Source organism: Pleurodeles waltl, chromosome 6, assembly GCF_031143425.1.
Source record: "Pleurodeles waltl isolate 20211129_DDA chromosome 6, aPleWal1.hap1.20221129, whole genome shotgun sequence".
NCBI lineage: Eukaryota > Metazoa > Chordata > Amphibia > Caudata > Salamandridae > Pleurodeles > Pleurodeles waltl.
Window position 1 is genome coordinate 1,558,453,435 of NC_090445.1, and position 19,643 is coordinate 1,558,473,077.

Genomic DNA, 19,643 nt, shown 5'->3' on the forward strand with positions numbered 1-19,643 from the left:
AAACACAGTAAGTTGATCCCTATAGAACGGGAGCCAGACATTCAACAGATGTAATGAAAAGAAATACAGTGATCCACATTATAACATGAGAGAAAATATTCACAATAAAGACCATTGAAAATAAAAAGGCTTTTGGCACTCAGTAGCCTTCACATTGCCTCACATGGCAAGGATAAAATGTTCTGTAGTAGGTTTGACATTATTATTCAAATGTTTATGATATAGTAGGCAGCACAATAAATGTCACACTATAAATTGGTAGATCTCACTAATTGTTCTGTCTTTCTATTTTGCTTGGTTACCTTTCTATTTCTTGTACATTTGTTTTTTGTAAATAATATATTGAGTATTTTTATATAGCACATAGAAGGGCCTAGAGCGTCAAAGCTCTTTAGATAGAACTTTGTTCAGAGTAAGTAGAAGCACAAACATTAACAAAACGGAGCAATAAACAGTAGGTAATATGAGAAACAATGTGCAAAACAAAGTTACATGAACAGACAATTGTTGTGAGCACAGTTATAAAGTACAATACTTTACATAGTCTGAGCTCCATGCTCTCTTTGGAGGCTCTGTTCTTATTCTTTGAGACTCTCCTTCTCTTTAGGTTCCTAGGTTCTCCTTTCTACACATTGGCTGCATTCTTTAGTTCTCCCAATTTTCCTGGCTCTCTTTTCCTTGGATCCTTTTCTTCCCTCTCTTCATTGACCTTCTTTGTTTGATCTTTCCTGGTTTCTAATTCTCTTCTGCTTGGATTTTTTTATGCGCTTTCCCTAAAGACTTATGTTCCGATTTAGAGCTGAATGGATGGGTACTCCATTAAAAACATGACGGATATCCTATCTGTCTTATTACAAGTGCGATTGGATATAATACATTTATAATTTGACGGACGGTACATTCTTCACTTTTGTGACGAGTAACCTATCTGCCAAACTCTAAATCAGGCCCTAGGTCAAGAAGAACGTGGAGGGTGAAGGGATGCAAGTGTACAATGAAGGTTAAGCTGTGTCACTAAAACTTGTGCCTTCCTCTCTGACTTATATCAATTCTTTGGTTTCTTCACAGACTACTTACAAAGGCAAGTCCTCATTTCAGACTTATACTGATTACATGAAGTGGGAGTCATTCCTTCAAAAGCAGCTACTGTTACTCCCTGAGAATTCTGCACTGCGCCATGGTTTCCAGACCTGCGAACACTGGAAAAGGATCTTCATGGAAATTATAGGCAAGTCTTTGTAGGGATGAATGCGCAGTGTGGCATTTCTCATACCAAAACAACGCCCCACCTCTTATGCCTAGACAGCAGGATCATTAATAGGAAGCACTGCCCCCTGTGCCCCTGCAGGGCATGCGTAAATAGCAGGTTCTGCCAGCTGTGCCTATAAAAGGTGCTGCCTTTTGCACCCAAGCAGAGTAAGCTTAATCACAAAGCACTGTGGGCCCGGTTTATAATTTTGAAGTTAAGCCTGTCCTCCACCAAGGCAACAGGGTAAATCACTTAATCGCCCTGGCAGAGGTCTCAACAACCAAATTTAGAAATGTCACTTGGGCCGGTGGACACTTCAAGCATTGTCAGGAAGTGCCTTATAGGCGGTTCCTGCCAAAGTATTGTAAGTTTGCCATACGGCTCCATCAAACATGACTGAGCTGTATGGCAAACTTACATGCCCCCTTGGAGGGGAGTTATCTCCCATGGTGAAGGGTGCATTTTGCAGTTTTCATTGCCCCTTACCGTCAGAGTTTTCCTGGTGGTGGTAGGCAGGGAAAACTGACCTCTGTGTCTGCCCATCTAAATTAAGTGGATGGACATACAGGTCAACCTCAAACAGCACTTCGTCAGACTATTGGAGGGGTGTAACCACAGCAGAGACGTCGCCACTATTGTTACACCAAAGGTCATCCCACATTTAAATTGAGCAGGTGGACCATTATTTTGGCGGAGAGGTTATTCTGTTTAAAGGGTATTCCATCTCTGTTGCAGCGGAGTACCCTTTCTGCCAACATATACATCAGCCCCTCTGGCTCCTGTGCCCAAGCAGAGTGAGATTTCCTGAAACATATTTCCTGCGTGCCATTGAGTTAAATTGTTTTGTCAGCAGTGTCATGTCGCAAATGCCTCAGTGGTGTGACGCTTTCCCCAGGAATTATATGTGTCAGTGTGAGCCTTCTTTTTATGAGTGCCATACCTCCTGAGTCTCAGCAGTGTAAACTTCCTTCCAGCAGTGTCATGCCATCTGTGCCCCAAAAGAGTTCCCTTTTTGCCAGCAGTGCCAGTCGGTGGTGCCTTAGTAGTGGATCCTTCCTTCCTACAGTACCATGTATCCGCTGTCTCTCCCTCCTCAACAGGGCATTGTCTCCTTTACCTTAACAGTGGGAGTTTTCCTCAGATAGCACCATGCCTCGTGTACAATAGTAGTCAACTTCTATACTGATTAAGCCTTTTATTCCTGTACCTGACCCTTGACCCTTCTTGGTTCATTTCTCTGTGCAGGTGTGGAGAGTGCTCTCTCTGGCCTTCTCCTGTCTTTGATAATCTGTGTTGCAGCAGTTGCAGTTTTCACCACACACATCCTGCTCCTGCTTCCTGTGCTGCTCACCATCCTAGGTAAGGTCTTCTAATGAGCTCTCATTCTGCTCCAGGACGTCATTATAGAAAGGAATATAAATGTCATTGTTTCTTATTGACTGCTGCTAAACCCTGTTTCTCTTCCAATTTTGGTTGTATGTGAGAATATCATACAAAAATATAATCTGGGATACATATTGGCCCTCATTAGGACCTTGGCGGTAAAATCCGCCTGCCGCCGCGGCGACGGCTGCCAAAAGACTGTTGCCGCGGCTACCAGCCGTCAGCCGGATTATGACCACAGCTGGATGGCGGAAATCTAGCTGCGGCCATGCCAGCGGATGGCGGTAAGTAGACTGCCGCAGACTGTATCATGACACATGATACGGCCTGGCGGTGTTCTGCTGGCGGATGCTGCTGCTGGCAGCAGCGCCCCGTCCCGTCTCTTGCTGGAGGACCCCCTGACATCAGGTAAGTCAGGTGCTCCGACAGGGGAGGGGAGTGGGGGGTGTTATGTGTGTGTGTGTATGTCTGTGCGTGCATGTATGTGGGTGTTGTATGAATGTGCATGTATGGATGTGTGAGTGTGTGTATGTGGTATTGTGTGAATGTGTGTGTGTTTGCATGTATGTCAGTGTGTGTGGATGTGTGTGTGAATGGATGTATGAATGCGTGGATGAATTTGGGTATAAGTGTGTGTATGTGTGTTTTTGTGAGTGCATGAAGGTGCGTGTATGTGTTGAGGGGTCTGCATTGTAGGAATCTGAGGAGCGGGTGGGGAGTAGGGAAGACCCCTATCAGTGACAGGAAAGAGATTCCCTGTCACTGATAGAGCCTATTGCCATGGTTTTCATGGCAGTAAGGGAGCCACGAAAACCAGGGCGTTAGACAGGGTGATAATCCCACAGGGGGGCTAGTGACGGCCTCCAGGCTGGAGACTGAAGTCTCTAGCCCGGCAGTCGTTACCGCCGTGGCGGATGGTGTGGTACATTGGCAGTTTGGCTGGAGCCAAACCGCCAATGTCTTAATATGGGGAAAAGTACCGCCAGCCTGTTGGCAGTACTTTTCTCCATTTTACCGGCATCCGCCGGGGTCCTAATGACCCCATTATGTCCTACTTATCATTTACAAAAATACCACTGCGTTGGGTGTTGATGTTCTAGTATTAACTCCAGTGGGACAACATTTTTGTAAATCATATTTAGGATTCAATATTTATGTCAGAAGATTATCTGGGTAAGATATTCTGGGTTCACACCTACTGGACTAATAATCTCCCTAGATACATTATACAAGACATTTAATTCATTAGCCCTGATCCTTTGACTATTCTACCTATGCTCCCTATATGCACTTCACTGGCCATGTTGCCTAAATACACTGCACTTGCCATGTTTATTGAAAAGGCCATGATAGTTATGCTCTACAGATATATTATACTGACCATGTCCCCAAGGTATACTGCAGTAATCATATTCCATTGGTAACAGCATGAGCCATGCTCCCTCCAATCAATAATTATGTTCCAAGAATATATCGCCATAGCTATGCTCCATGAATGTACATCAGTAGCCGTGCTGCTTGGTGTGGGGTATTAGCCATGCCACTTGGACACACCACACTGGACATACCCTCTTGAGGTACTCCACAAAACACAATTCCTGAATATACTGCACCAGCCATGACTCCAGGACATAATATACCAGCAACATCACTTGATATATTGCAATAGCCCTGCAGCGTAACTATAATACAATAGCCATAATTATTGTTATACCACACTTGCCATACCACTTGTGAATGGTATAACTGTCATGATCCTTGATATTTTGCCCTAGCCATGCTCACTGGATATGCTACAGTAGCCATGCTTCTTGGTATACTGCACAAGCCAAGCCATCTGGAGAAAATTCGCTAGTGACACAACCTGAATATACTGCACCAGCAATGTTCTTAGAGTATCTTGCCCTAGTCATGCTTCCTAGATATAAGGGGAGTTTTCTCCACCGGTGACCTGCCAGTGTTGTAGGATTCCAGAATGGGGTACATTTTCACTGCTGTGCCTTGGCAGTGTTAAAGGACTCCACTAGTGTGAGCTCCTTGAGCAGGACCATGTTGGTGCGTAGAACTCCAGCATTGTGATCTTTCTTCAAAAATACTATAGGACTGTGTCTGTGCAATCTTCCTTGAACAGCTCAATGTTAGTGCTAGGAGACACCCGCAGTGCGGGTTTTCTCCACCAGTGCCTTGCCAATTTTTTAGGGCTCCAGCAATGAGTGTTCTTCACCAGCGTCCTGCCAGTGTAATATCACTCCATCAGTGTGAGTCTTCTCCACAAGTGCCCTGTCAATGTTAAGGGACTTCAGCAGTGTGGGCCTGATTCACAAAGGTAAACTTAGACTTTGGTGTAGGTTTATGTTTGTTTTGGAATTCACAAAGTCTGATTTAATAGTAAGTTTACAACTGCGGAGGCTCCGCGGTTAGGGTGGAGAACTCCTCACATAAAAAGATAGGCATCTCATGTCTTTTTATGTGTGAGTTCTCTGCCCCAATCATGGAGCCTCTGCAGTCATAAACCTACTATTAAATCAAAGTTTGTGAATTCCAAATCAAATGTAACCATACACAAAAGTGTAAGTTTACCCTTGTGAATTGTCCCGTTGAGTTTCTCCATCAGTGCCAGGCCCGTATCCCTTGTTGGCCAGGGTTATAAAATAAAAAAGGCTTATACAATTCCAGTCATTTGAGCTTTCTTCACCAGTGCTCTGCCAGTGTAATGGGACTCCAGAAGTGTGAGTTTTTTTCACCTGTGCCATGCCGGTGCTAAGGGACTCCAGCAGTGTGGGTTTGCTTCACCAGTACCCTGTCAGTCTTATAGAACCTCAGCATTGTGAGTTTTCTCCTCCGGTGCTCTGCCTGTGTTTTAAGACCCCAACAGTGCACGTTTTTTCCACCAGTGCCTCGCCAGTATTATAGGATACCAACAGTGGGGGATTTCCTTATCACTGCTCTGCCAGTGTTATAGGACTCCAACAATGTTGGTTTTCTTAACCCGTGCTTTGCAAGTGTTATAGGACCCAAGCACTGTGTGTTATCTCTACCTGTGTCTGTGCCCTCTCAGTGTTATAACACTCCAGCAGTGTGAGATTTCTCCACCAATACCCTGCCATTGATAAAGGACTACAGCAGTGTGAGTTTTCTCCATCAGTATAATAGGACTCCAGCTGTGTGAGGTTTCTTCACCAGTGCCCTGCTAGGCATATACAATTCAAGCAGTATATGTTTTCTTCACCATTGTCCTTCCCATTATTAAAGCACTCCAGAAGTGTGGGCTTTCTTTGCCAGTGCCCTGCCCATACTGTATGACTCCAGCACTGTGACATTTCAACTCCAGCAATGTGTTCCTCTTTCAGCATTACCATGTTATTTCTATGGGACTACAGCTGTGTGAGCTTCCTTGAGCAATACTGTGTTAATGCTACAGGATTCCAGCAGTGTGGTTGTTCTCCAGTATTTCATTAACACCATAGACGTAAGGCAAAATGTTGACTTGACCTGATCAATCCTGTTTCTTTCTTTCTATTCAGGGGTTGTCTGCTTGGTTGTTTCCATCATGTACCTATCTGGTTGGGAAATGGGTGCGGTTGAGGCAATTTCCCTCTCTATCCTCGTGGGCTCATCTGTGGATTACTGTGTACATTTAGTAGAAGGCTACCTGCTGGCAGGAGAGAGTCTGCCACCACACCTGGGTGAGGTGAGTATATTTTCATCACCTGCAGCTGGGGTAGAGACTTCTTGAATGGAACTGCAATGTCCTAACTGGGAGTAGTTTCATTGTAGTTTCTGTTCTAAGTGAGATTAATGTTCTTCACATTGTTTATTGTTGGCGCTAGTGATTGTTCCTCAATAAATTATTCTGCTTGCATATGGGTATACTTTTTGGTGACATTAATGCTTACCTCATTGAACGTTTGATCTCCTTTTCTCTCTAGGTTCATTTTTAGGAGTTTCTGATTGTGTGTGAACTTCATGCTCCTCTCATTGAAGGATGTCAGTTTGAGCCTCCTGTAGTCACTAGGCACTGGATCTCACTGAGGTTCAAGCTTATCTTATTAATGGCTGTTTGAACCCGTACCCTCAATTGGTTCCTTTTTGTGGCGGTGTTTAAGATTCTGGGTGTAATTCATGTTCTTCTCTTTAATCACTGTTTGATCTGTGAAACACTAAGCTCCTCTTCCTGATAGTGGTTATGGGTAAAATTGATGCTCTTCTCAAGGTTGCTTAATGTCTTCACTTGAAACCTATTCTTGTGGGCGATTATGATTCTGCATGAGATTTATAATCTTCGTTTGATGGCTGTTTGATATCTGGTTATGGTTCTCAGACCAATTTATGGTCTTCTAATTTAATGCTTAGTATTTGGTTTGGATATGATAACAACAGTAGGTCCTCTGTTATTCATACATGGTTATGACAACAGCATCACCAATAGTGGACATCTGCTTAAGTTGCTCCATGGCACTTGATGTGCTTTGCAGAATTCAAAGGCAGGCCTTTAGTTATTTATTCTGCTCTGGGAAAAAAAACACAGCGTAATAGTCCATTAAAAACTTACATGGCGGTCAAGGTTACGTCTGATGGTCACCTGTAATGTTTTAAATTTTTGGAAACCAGACCCAAAATGACTCAGCCCCTGAATCTGGTCAGACCGAAAGATTGGATTATGGAATGATGTTGGGCTTCTGATATTAATATGTGACGTGTCTGAATGGACACAGAAGGGTACTGAAAATCTTTTATGCTATGTAGACATCACTATTATCATGCCACCTCTATGAGTAATAGTTTCCTGGCTGCTTACATCACACAGACAGTTACGTTATACTTTACCTCTGTCACACAAAGCCTCCTTGATGATGTAGGACAGGATGAGCCAGAAGAGCGTGATCACCTTCTATGTTTCTCCTTTTACGATAATCTGGTACCTGGTTTTCACATGAGCATTACAAGAGTTCTGATTATCGGAAGGATGGGAGCTGCAGTAAGATAGATAGGGAATCTTTAGGACAAAGGTAAACCCTTCAAGCACTTCAAGGTAGAATTGGACTACCCTAGAATGAACAGTTTAGGCAACTGTAGGATAGGCACTGGGGTTTCTATCCCATTTTGAAAAAGGAGAGCTATCAAAAGTTGTGGGAAAGAGAGGTTAGCAGAATATTAACACAGGAAGAGTGGGCTGAGATACCGATTAAGACCCACAGCTACAAAAAATGTAACCTCTGACCTGATCAAGCTGTTACTACGCTGGCACTAGGCCACAACAAGAATTCACAAATGGTATAGATTAGGACTTTTTAATGCTGCATGATTGTGGGATTGAGGGCATTTTGTTGTAAGTATTAAGGAGATGCCCTAAACTGGTCTCTTATTGAAAGAGATATCTTAAATACCACTGGTGATAGATTTGGCATTGCTGTAAAATGGTAATTGTACACCATCTAACTCTCCTATGTTTCCCGCAGTTGGTAATTGATTAAGGTATGGGCCTGATTTAGGGCTCAGGATCCCACAAGGAACTCACCAATTTAGGCCTCCTATGCAAATGCTAATATAATTTAGCCAAGAACTGAAATCACATTATCAATGATGTTAAAACGAATGGTAAGTCTAGTGCAGACGGATCAAGGCTCCTATACCGTCACCACATGCCTTAAGTTATCCACTGCTGTGCCCCAAAGAAGTCTGAAATCTTGTTGGGGTGAAGTACTTGCTTAGACTCTGGAATGTATTGCAGTTGAGTTGTTACAGCTCATTCCATCAGTTTGTGACATAACCAAGCACTTCGAAATTCACCTGCATGTGTCAGGACCTGATGGTTACATAGTTTCCTGGCACCAACCTTTCACATTCACAGTCTTAACATGGTAAATACCGAATATCAAGTTTAAAAAAAATGTGCTACTAAAATATCATAGTCAGAATATTGACTAATGAAAGTAATTATATATACAGGTAAGTGTGGATTTACTATAGTTATTTTCTCATATATGCACGCAGGTGATGTTTACATCTAAATGTAGATATCTAAATCAATATTTGTAGATTTAGAGCTAAGAAAAGTAATTCTACATTAGTGAGTGTTATGACACGGAGCCGAATCCAAGGCTACTGCATGAATAGTTAGGTTTTCAGCATCTTGAACCTTTTGTCCTTTAATGAGGAAGAATAATTTTTTACAACTTTGTAGCCTGGACTCTGAAAGTTGTGCCAAGATCTGACCACCCTGTAGGCTGGGATTTTCAATTTAAGAATGGAAGCTGTCAGTGTTGGTGGCTTGGTCAGTAATGGTGAAATTTGCCACTCACAAAGACAATCGCAGCGATTTTGCCTTCAGTTACCCACATTAGCATAAAAAAATGACGCTAATGTGGCACAAGGAGGCACTAGGGGCTCTTAAATTTGCCCCGAACACTTCAAAAGGATGCTCTTCTGTATTGGTGTGCATACAGACACAGAATGCTCAGTGGTAAGGCAAGCCAACCGTAGTTCACAAAGTCTGCATAATAAATTCTTTATATTGCTTGACACTTACATTCACATAAGACAAAACTGTGAACCGTCATATTCATCACCCGGTATTCTACCAGCCAACAACAATAGCCACCTATCACTTTCTCAACAGCGATAAAATAGCTGAACACGTCTGTCAAATACCACTTGCCAAATTGGTCTTTAACTTAGTCCACCACTACAGGCCTCAGTAGCCTACATACTATGACTGTTTCTTGAAATCTCACAATGATAGTCAGATGTGGGATGATACTACCAAAGTTTATGCCAGAAGATTTCACTAATATCTTTTCTCCAACCTATGCCAGCTCAGGACCGTAAACCTTAAATAAAATATCTCTGAATGGACTTCCCACTGCAGTAACCAATTAAGTAGACTGTGATCATAAGAAATAGCATGGAGGGACCGGCAGAGGTGTTCAATGCTGCCAGCTTACTGAAAACCATAAACCACTTGTCTCTCTATCACACTTCTTCATCCTGTGGTGCGTCGTGTAATACGAAAACTGCACCTCTGTGGTCATCCCATATGACATGAAACTACTTCCCACATATGATCAAAACAGAGACAACGCACTTCATATCACACCCTATATAGTGTGGCATGCAACCCATGTGGGCAAGCACTTATTCGTCCTACATAAGTGTACTAAGGCTATGTAAATGTTGCACTACAATACTGTACAGTACAGAATATGTTCTGTTTGGGAGTGAAGGTATGTAGATTGAGCGGATGCACAGCATTAAAAAGTGTATGCACAAAGTGGCAGGCATTATGAAGAGTTAGGTCGAATGTGGCCAACGGGCTGGAGAGCTGGAGTAGTGCATGCAGAAGGACTGTTATTTAAAGTGTGTAGGTATGGGCAAAAACTGTGTTTGGCCAAGCTTATTATTCTTTATACATAATAAAGAATTCTAAAGGTTGTTGTAGACTCCAAAAATACAGGGTCAAGGTGCCTCATTTTCTAACCCTGTTCAAAGTAACTCTTTCCTGTGAATTATGAAATTGTACTTGTAAGGCAAGAATTAGACACAAGCTGAAACCTATTGGGCTTTCTCTGGATTGATTACATCACTTAACTTATGAAGCCTTTTTGGTATAACCAGGGCAAAAGTACGTAATGCTGATTCAAGATTGAGTGTGAATAGACTGAAGGGGATACGGCAGAGGGGGTTAGCTTCTAAACAAGTTGCTGGTGGAAATATCAATAAGATATTGCCATAGTGTCTGATCGGATTATGGGACATTGTTTGATGGCTTTGATAATGTCCTCAGTTAGGAGAATCAAGTTCATGTTGAGAGCCAGATCATAAGAGAGTAATGCGACTCATTGTTCTATGCCTCAATCCTGCACATTAAAGAGTAGATTATATGCTGGTAGTTCTATTTTATCCATTCCAGTGTTTAAGTAACCAAGGAAAATGAGGACGATGGAGTTCATGGCATAATTAGTAATAAACAAAGCCAGAGTTACACAACAGCAGACTCTCTGTTTGACGGCTGCTTTACAATAACTAGCATAAGAAATAGTCTTGCTTCGTACTAACACAATCCTGTTTCTTCCTAATGCTATTTATTGCTAAGGTCAAATGGGGTGATTCTGAGGCTGATTTACTTAGGTCTCGGTTAACAGCACAGCTCTCTAGAAGAAGTATTGTTTACAATATACAAAGTATGCTTTAGGGCAGCTCTCTTGAACCAATACCTTTTTCTGGATCAGGCTCTTTCAACTTGTGGCATGAGACATTGTAAATCATATCTTCGATCATCCCAGTTCTTCCATTCCAATGTATAAGATCTAGTTTACATTTAAAAAGTATACTCAACTCTCAGGAAGGTATCTTATAAGGTCAAGGTGGCGGAGGGCTACTTAGCGGAGTTGCAGATGAAGGTCACCACTCTGTGGAAACAACTGGCACAGGTCACCTCTACGTCGGGAGCCCTGGAGGCGAGGGTGGAGGATGCTGAGGGGAGATCACAACATAACAATATCATTAGGTTACCAGAGCTCGCGGAGGGGTCTGCCGTGGAGGTCTTTGTGGAACGCTGGATCAGACATGTGCTGCGACCTGCAGGGTTATCCACCGTGTTCGTAATTGAGCGTGCACACAGGGAGCTGGTTGCGCCTCCTCGGCCTGAGGCTCCTCTGCAGGCCATTATTGTTCACATTCTGAATTACAGCGATCAAGGTTGTATCCTGCGGGCTGCCCAGAAAACCGGCAATGCTGTTTTTGAAAACCATAAAATCTCCATTTATCCGGACTACATAAACAAGGTGCAGACATCAAGGAAGGGCTTTATGCCATGAATGTGTGTTACATGGTATCATATCTGGCATGCTTAAAGGTCATCTCTGGGGGCAGATCCTACTTTTTTGATCGCCCAGAGGTGGTCTGGAGATGGGTGGAAATGTGGGACAAAGCTCCCCCGGGTGGGTCAAGTCAGGCCCATCCTGCTTCCGGTCAAAGGGGTGGTTCTGGTAGCTCCAACTGGAGAAAGCATAATGAGGACCGGATACACAACACGCCGAGTCATGAGGGGGGGTAATCATGACAGAATTGAAATACAACAGACGGCACGATGGTGGTGGTCTCCCTCAGCCTGTCGCCTGCACCCAGTGGTCCTGCCCAGTTGCCTGTCCCGGGAGCGGGATTGGTGTCCGATGCCACCTAACTTTATCCTTTCAGAGAGCTGCCTTCTAACTTTCTACCCTATGGCACATATTGTTACGATTGCCTACATGGTATGAGGTGGAGGGTTTCTGATTGATCTGTAGAAGCTATGGTAAACACTAGTGATTGCGGCTGGGCGTTGCCCTTGCACCCTTGAGGTATCATATGGTGAGAGGAGGTGTCTTTTTCTGGAGTATAATATATAAGTGATACAAGCACGGTACACTTTGATTATGAGGTGGGGGTGCCTCCTCTGTTGTGGTAGGTTTCAGTTTCTGGGGTGTTGGGATCTTAGGCTGTCCTGGCAGCATATACACATATGGATTTACAGTATACCTTGTTTTATTTGTTCCACTGTTTATCCGGGGTGGGAAGTGGGGTTTGGATTTGTTCATTATGTGCATGCTTTTATATGTTTGATGGTTATATTTACAGTGCAAACTCTTATGTGAGACATGGGAAAGGTAGTCAGACCGCTCTCTCACTTATGTGGGGGGAGGTTGGTTGGCAGCGGAAGGGAGTACACAGTGCTCTTATGACTCGACGGGTAAATATGCTAACCTGGAACATCAGGGGGCTGAAAGACTATCCTACACGACACAGGGTGCATTCCTTTCTACGGCGGCAGAAGATCCAAATAGACTGTTGTGCGAAAGTAGCCTCTTTCTAGCCTTGTTACCCCCACTTTTGGCCTGTTTGTGAGTATATGTCAGGGTGTTTTCACTGTCTCACTGGGATCCTGCTAGCCAGGGCCCAGTGCTCACAGTGAAAACCCTATGTTTTCAGTATGTTTGTTATGTGTCACTGGGACCCTGCTAGCCAGGACCCCAGTGCTCATAAGTTTGTGACCTATATGTATGTGTTCCCTGTGTGATGCCTAACTGTCTCACTGAGGCTCTGCTAACCAGAACCTCAGTGGTTATGCTCTCTCTTTACAAATTGTCACTAACAGGCAAGTGACCAATTTTACCAATTCATATTGGCATACTGGAACACCCTTATAATTCCCTAGTATATGGTACTGAGGTACCCAGAGTATTGGGGTTCTAGGAGATCCCTATGGGCTGCAGCATTTCTTTTGCCACCCATAGGGACCTCTGACAATTCTTACACAGGCCTGCCACTGCAGCCTGAGTGAAATAACGTCCACGTTATTTCACAGCCATTTACCACTGCACTTAAGTAACTTTTAAGTCACCTATATGTCTAACCTTTACCTGGTAAAGGTTGGGTGCTAAGTTACTTAGTGTGTGGGCACCCTGGCACTAGCCAAGGTGCCCCCACATTGTTCAGGGCAAATTCCCCGGACTTTGTGAGTGCGGGGACACCATTACACGCGTGCACTATACATAGGTCACTACCTATGTATAGCTTCACAATGGTAACTCCGAACATGGCCATGTAACATGTCTACGATCATGGAATTGTCACCCCAATGCCATCCTGGCATTGGGGAGACAATTCCATGATCCCCCGGGTCTCTAGCACAGACCCGGGTACTGCCAAACAACCTTTCCCGGGGTTTCACTGCAGCTGCTGCTGCTGCCAGCCCCTCAGACAGGTTTCTGCCCTCCTGGGGTCCAGCCAGGCTTGGCCCAGGAAGGCAGAACAAAGGACTTCCTCAGAGAGAGGGTGTTACACCCTCTCCCTTTGGAAAAAGGTGTCAGGGCTGGGGAGGAGTAGCCTCCCCCAGCCTCTGGAAATGCTTTGATGGGCACAGATGGTGCCCATCTCTGCATAAGCCAGTCTACACCGGTTCAGGGATCCCCCAGCCCTGCTCTGGCGCGAAACTGGACAAAGGAAAGGGGAGTGACCACTCCCCTGACCTGCACCTCCCAGGGGAGGTGCCCAGAGCTCCTCCAGTGTGCTCCAGACCTCTGCCATCTTGGAAACAGAGGTGCTGCTGGCACACTGGACTGCTCTGAGTGGCCAGGGCCAGCAGGTGACGTCAGAGACTCCTTCTGATAGGCTCTTACCTGTGTTGCTAGCCTATCCTCCTTCCTAAGTAGCCAAACCTCCTTTTCTGCCTATTTAGGGTCTCGGCTTTGGGGAATTCTTTAGATAACGAATGCAAGAGCTCATCAGAGTTCCTCTGCATCTCTCTCTTCACCTTCTGCCACGGAATCGACCGCTGACTGCTCTGGACGCCTGCAAAACTGCAACAAAGTAGCAAAGACGACTACTGCAACCTTGTATCGCTGATCCTGCGGCCTTCTCAACTGTTTTCCTGGTGGTGCATGCTGTGGGGGTAGTCTGCCTCCTCTCTGCACTAGAAGCTCCGAAGAAATCTCCCGTGGGTCGACTGAATCTTCCCCCTGCAACCGCAGGAAACAAAAGACTGCATCACCGGTCCTCTGGGTCCCCTCTCAGCACGACGAGCGTGGTCCCTGGAACTCAGCAACTCTGTCCAAGTGACTCCCACAGTCCAGTGACTCTTCAGTCCAAGTTTGGTGGAGGTAAGTCCTTGCCTCCCCACGCTAGACTGCATTGCTGGGTACCGCATGATTTGCAGCTGCTCCGGCTCCTGTGCACTCTTCCAGGATTTCCTTTGTGCACAGCCAAGCCTGGGTCCCCGACACTCTAACCTGCAGTGCACGACCTTCTGAGTTGTCCTCCGGCGTCGTGGGACCTTCTTTTGTGACTTCGGGTGAGCTCCGGTTCACTCTTCTTTGTAGCGCCTGTTCCGGCACTTCTGCGGTTGCTGCCTGCTTCTGAGTGGGCTCCTTGTCTTGCTGGGCGCCCCCTCTGTCTCCTCACGCAATTGGCGACATCCTGGTCCCTCCTGGGCCACAGCAGCATCCAAAAACCCTAACCGCGACCCTTGCAGCTAGCAAGGCTTGTTTGCGGTCATTCTGCGTGGGAACACCTCTGCAAGCTTCTTCACGACGTGTGACATCCATCCTCCAAAGAGGAAGTTCCTAGTCCTCTTCGTTCTTGCAGAATCCACAGCTCCTACCATCCGGTGGCAGCTTCTTTGCACCCTCAGCTGGCATTTCCTGGGCATCTGCCCACTCACGACTTGAGTGTGACTCTTGGACTTGGTCCCCTTGTTCCACAGGTACTCTCGTCTGGAAATCCATCGTTGTTGCATTGCTGGTGTTGGTCTTCCTTGCAGAATTCCCCTATCACGACTTCTGTGCTCTCTGGGGAACTTAGGTGCACTTTACACCTACTTTTCAGGGTCGTGGGGTGGGCTTTTTTTCTAACCCTCACTGGTTTCTTACAGTCCCAGCGACCCTCTACATGCTCACATAGGGTTGGGGTCCATACGTTATTCGCATTCCACTTTTGGAGTATATGGTTTGTGTTGCCCCTATACCTATGTGTTCTCATTGCAATCTATTGTAACTGTACATTGCTTGCATTAATTTCTATTGCTATTACTGCATATTTTTGGTATTGTGTACATATATCTTGTGTATATTTGCTATCCTCATACTGAGGGTACTCACTGAGATACTTTTGGCATATTGTCATAAAAATAAAGTACCTTTATTTTTAGTATATCTGTGTATTGTGTTTTCTTATGATATTGTGCATATGACACCAGTGGTATAGTAGGAGCTTTGTATGTCTCCTAGTTCAGCCTAAGCTGCTCTGCTAAGCTACCTTTTCTATCAACCTGAGCTACTAGACACCTCTTCTACACTAATAAGGGATAACTGGAACTGGTACAGAGTGTAAGTACCCCTTGGTTCCCACTAAAAGCCAGGCCAGCCTCCTACATTGGTTGTGCAGCGGTGGGATAAGTACTTGCAACTACTTACCACTTTGTCATTTTGTACTTTTCATAAGAGAAAAATATACAAAACAAGTTCAGTGTATGTACACCTAACCAAAAAGGTTTGCTTTTCTTCTCTTACTCTTTTGCTAAGTGCTGAAAAGTACCTATAAACTTTCAAAAAGTTTCTTAAAAGTTGATTTTTTTTTTTTTTCTGTTCCTTAAAAAGTTCTGAAACTTTTTCTTTCTTTTTCTGTCCCTTAAACCTTTTCTATCATGTCTGGTACAGGTCAAACTCTGGATCTGGCCAGCACAGCTTATGACCACCTTAACTGGAAAGGTGTAAGGAGTCTCTGCATTGATAGAGGTTTAGGGGTAGGGAAGAATCCCTCAAGAGAATTGTTAGTTAATATGCTCATAGAAAATGATAAGGCCTTAGCTGGCACATCAGGTGACAGATTAGCTGAAGGTTCACACTCTGATTCTGGGGTAGCCCCAGCAAAAGTGTTATATGAGAATCTTCCCAACCTGCCCCTTAGCAGGCCAACTAGCATGGCTGGTACTAATGTGAGTTCTCATCATAGTAGGGAGGTCACTCCTTTAGGCCAGGTTGTTAGAGTGTCATCTGTTAGGGACAGGTCTCCCTCTGTCCATTCACACCATTCTTCTGTGTCTAGGCATGCCCAACCCACCCACCCTGATGACAGAGTGTTAGAAAGGGAACTCAGTAGATTGAGAGTGGAAGAGTCCAGGCTGAAGCTTAAACAGCAACAGCTGGATCTAGACAGGGAAGCATTTGACTTAGAAAAAGAAAGGCAGAGGTTGGGGTTTGGACCCCATGGTGGCAACAGCAGTATTACAGATAGTAATCCTGTAAAAGAGCATGATTCTAGGAATCTGCACAAGATAGTTCCCCCTTACAAGGAGGGGGATGACATTAACAAGTGGTTTGCTGCACTTGAGAGGGCCTGTGTTGTACAGGGGGTCCCTCAAAGGCAGTGGGCTGCTATCCTATGGCTATCTTTCAGTGGAAAGGGTAGGGATAGGCTCCTTACTGTAAAGGAAAGTGATACCAATAATTTTACAGTTTTAAAGAATGCACTCCTAGATGGTTATGGCTTAACCACTGAACAGTACAGGATCAAGTTCAGAGAAACCAAAAAGGAGTCTTCACAAGACTGGGTAGACTTTGTTGACCATTCAGTGAAGGCCTTGGAGGGATGGTTACATGGCAGTAAAGTTTCTGACTATGAAAGCCTGTATAACTTAATCCTGAGAGAGCATATTCTTAATAACTGTGTGTCTGATTTGTTACACCAATATCCAGTGGACTCAGATCTGACCTCTCCCCAAGAATTGGGAAAGAAGGCAGACAAATGGGTCAGAACAAGAGTGAACAGAAAAGTTCATACAGGTGGTGACAAGGATGGCAAGAAGAAAGATGGTGAGAAATCTCAGGATAAGCATGGGGATAAGGGTAAAACCAAAGATCCTTCTTCAAATCCTAAACACTCTTCAGGGGGTGGGGATAAGACAAATTCTTCCTCTTCTTCACAACCTGCACACATTAAAAAGCCTTGGTGCTTTGTGTGTAAAAATAAAGGTCACAGGCCAGGGGATAAGTCCTGTCCAGGTAAACCCCCTGAGCCTACCACCACTAATACATCACGCTCTAGTGCCCCTAGCAGTAGTGGTACTAGTGGTGGGACTGCTGGCAACAGTCAAACTAGAAGTGTAGTTGGGTTCACTTATGGGTCCATCATAGAAACTGGGCTAGTCAGTCCCAAGACAGTTTCTGTCACACCTAGTGGCATTGGCCTTGCCACACTGGCTGCTTGTCCTCTTACAATGGATAAGTACAGGCAGACAGTTTCAATAAATGGTGTTGAGGCCTTGGCCTACAGGGACACAGGTGCCAGTATCACTTTGGTGACTGAAAACCTAGTGCCTCCTGAACAACACATCATTGGACAACAGTATAAGATTATTGATGTCCATAACTCCACTAAGTTTCTTCCCTTAGCTATAATTCAGTTTAGTTGGGGTGGAGTTACTGGCCCTAAGCAGGTGGTAGTGTCACCTAGCTTACCTGTAGATTGTCTCTTTGGTAATGACCTAGAGGCCTCAGGTTGGGCTGATGTAGAGTTTTATACCCATGCAGCCATGCTGGGTATCCCTGAGGAATTGTTCCCTCTCATTTCTACTGAAATGAAAAAGCAAAGGAGAGAAGGCCTGAAAACTCAGGACCCCTCTCCAACAACAGGTAAAAAGGGCATCACAGTATCCCCTAACCACCCTGCCATACAGGATACCATTCCTGTGGTGGGACAAACCTCTCCTGGGGTGGCACCTGTACCAAGGGAATCAACAGCTGGCATGGCTGTACTCCCTGAGGTGGAAGTACCTCTCTGTGGGATAACTAATATTGGTGATAAACCCACCATTGTAGTTAACATGGAGCATCCCTCCAACCCTCCCAGAGAAACTTTAGTGCAGAAAACCTGCACTGCCTCACAACACTTAGGACAGCAGCCCTGCCCTAGTGTGGATCTCATAGGACAGCATCCCTGCCCTGCTCCAAATCAAGAGAAACAGCATCCCTGTTCTCTCTTCCAGCCATATGGACAAAGTTTTTGCACAGCTATGGCTTTACTGAGACAGCATCCCTCTCTGGCATTCTCATCACTAGAAATAGGTCCAGTGGACAATTCCCACTGTTCTAAACTAAAACTTACTGATAGAAACTCTGAAAATATATCTTCACATTGTTGCTTAGCTAAAACACTTCAAACAGGGTGGTTTACATCCCCACAGGGAAGTAACCATATAGTGGATGATAAAGGGAGTAACCAGTCTATTGCAGAGCTACTCTCTACTTATCACCACTTAGACAATAAAGTCTCAACTGGCCAAGGTTAGCCTTATTGTCCTTCGTTTGGGGGGGGGGGGTTGTGTGATAAAGTAGCCTCTTTCTAGCCTTGTTACCCCCACTTTTGGCCTGTTTGTGAGTATATGTCAGGGTGTTTTCACTGTCTCACTGGGATCCTGCTAGCCAGGGCCCAGTGCTCATAGTGAAAACCCTATGTTTTCAGTACGTTTGTTATGTGTCACTGGGACCCTGCTAGCCAGGACCCCAGTGCTCATAAGTTTGTGACCTATATGTATGTGTTCCCTGTGTGATGCCTAACTGTCTCACTGAGGCTCTGCTAACCAGAACCTCAGTGGTTATGCTCTCTCTTTACAAATTGTCACTAACAGGCTAGTGACCAATTTTACCAATTCATATTGGCATACTGGAACACCCTTATAATTCCCTAGTATATGGTACTGAGGTACCCAGAGTATTGGGTTCCAGAAGATCCCTATGGGCTGCAGCATTTCTTTTGCCACCCATAGGGACCTCTGACAATTCCTACACAGGCCTGCCATTGCAGCCTGAGTGAAATAACATCCACGTTATTTCACAGCCATTTACCACTGCACTTAAGTAACTTATAAGTCACCTATATGTCTAACCTTTACCTGGTAAAGGTTGGGTGCTAAGTTACTTAGTGTGTGGGCACCCTGGCACAAGCCAAGGTGCCCCCACATTGTTCAGGGCAAATTCCCCAGACTTTGTGAGTGCGAGGACACCATTACACGCGTGCACTATACATAGGTCACTACCTATGTATAGCTTCACAATGGTAACTCCGAACATGGCCATGTAACATGTCTACGATCATGGAATTGTCACCCCAATGCCATCCTGGCATTAGGGAGACAATTCCATGATCCCCAGGGTCTCTAGCTCAGACCCTGGTACTGCCAAACAACCTTTCCCGGGGTTTCACTGCAGCTGCTGCTGCTGCCAGCCCCTCAGACAGGTTTCTGCCCTCCTGGGGTCCAGCCAGGCTTGGCCCAGGAAGGCAGAACAAAGGACTTCCTCAGAGAGAGGGTGTTACACCCTCTCCCTTTGGAAAAAGGTGTCAGGGCTGGGGAGGAGTAGCCTCCCCCAGCCTCTGGAAATGCTTTGATGGGCACAGATGGTGCCCATCTCTGCATAAGCCAGTCTACACCGGTTCAGGGGTCCCCCAGCCCTGCTCTGGCGCTAAACTGGACAAAGGAAAG

The 19,643-nt window shown here is 45.1% G+C and overlaps 1 protein-coding gene across 1 annotated transcript in view; it reads left to right on the plus strand.

Annotated features, from left to right (window-relative positions):
- DISP3 (dispatched RND transporter family member 3) overlaps nt 1–19,643 on the plus strand; it is a 145,722-nt gene that overhangs the window by 117,304 nt on the left and 8,775 nt on the right. The window contains exons 18-20 of the mRNA XM_069241240.1: nt 1,069–1,228; nt 2,495–2,608; nt 6,157–6,323. Of these exons, the coding sequence (XP_069097341.1) occupies nt 1,069–1,228; nt 2,495–2,608; nt 6,157–6,323 (441 nt within the window). The remainder of the gene's footprint in view (nt 1–1,068; nt 1,229–2,494; nt 2,609–6,156; nt 6,324–19,643) is intronic.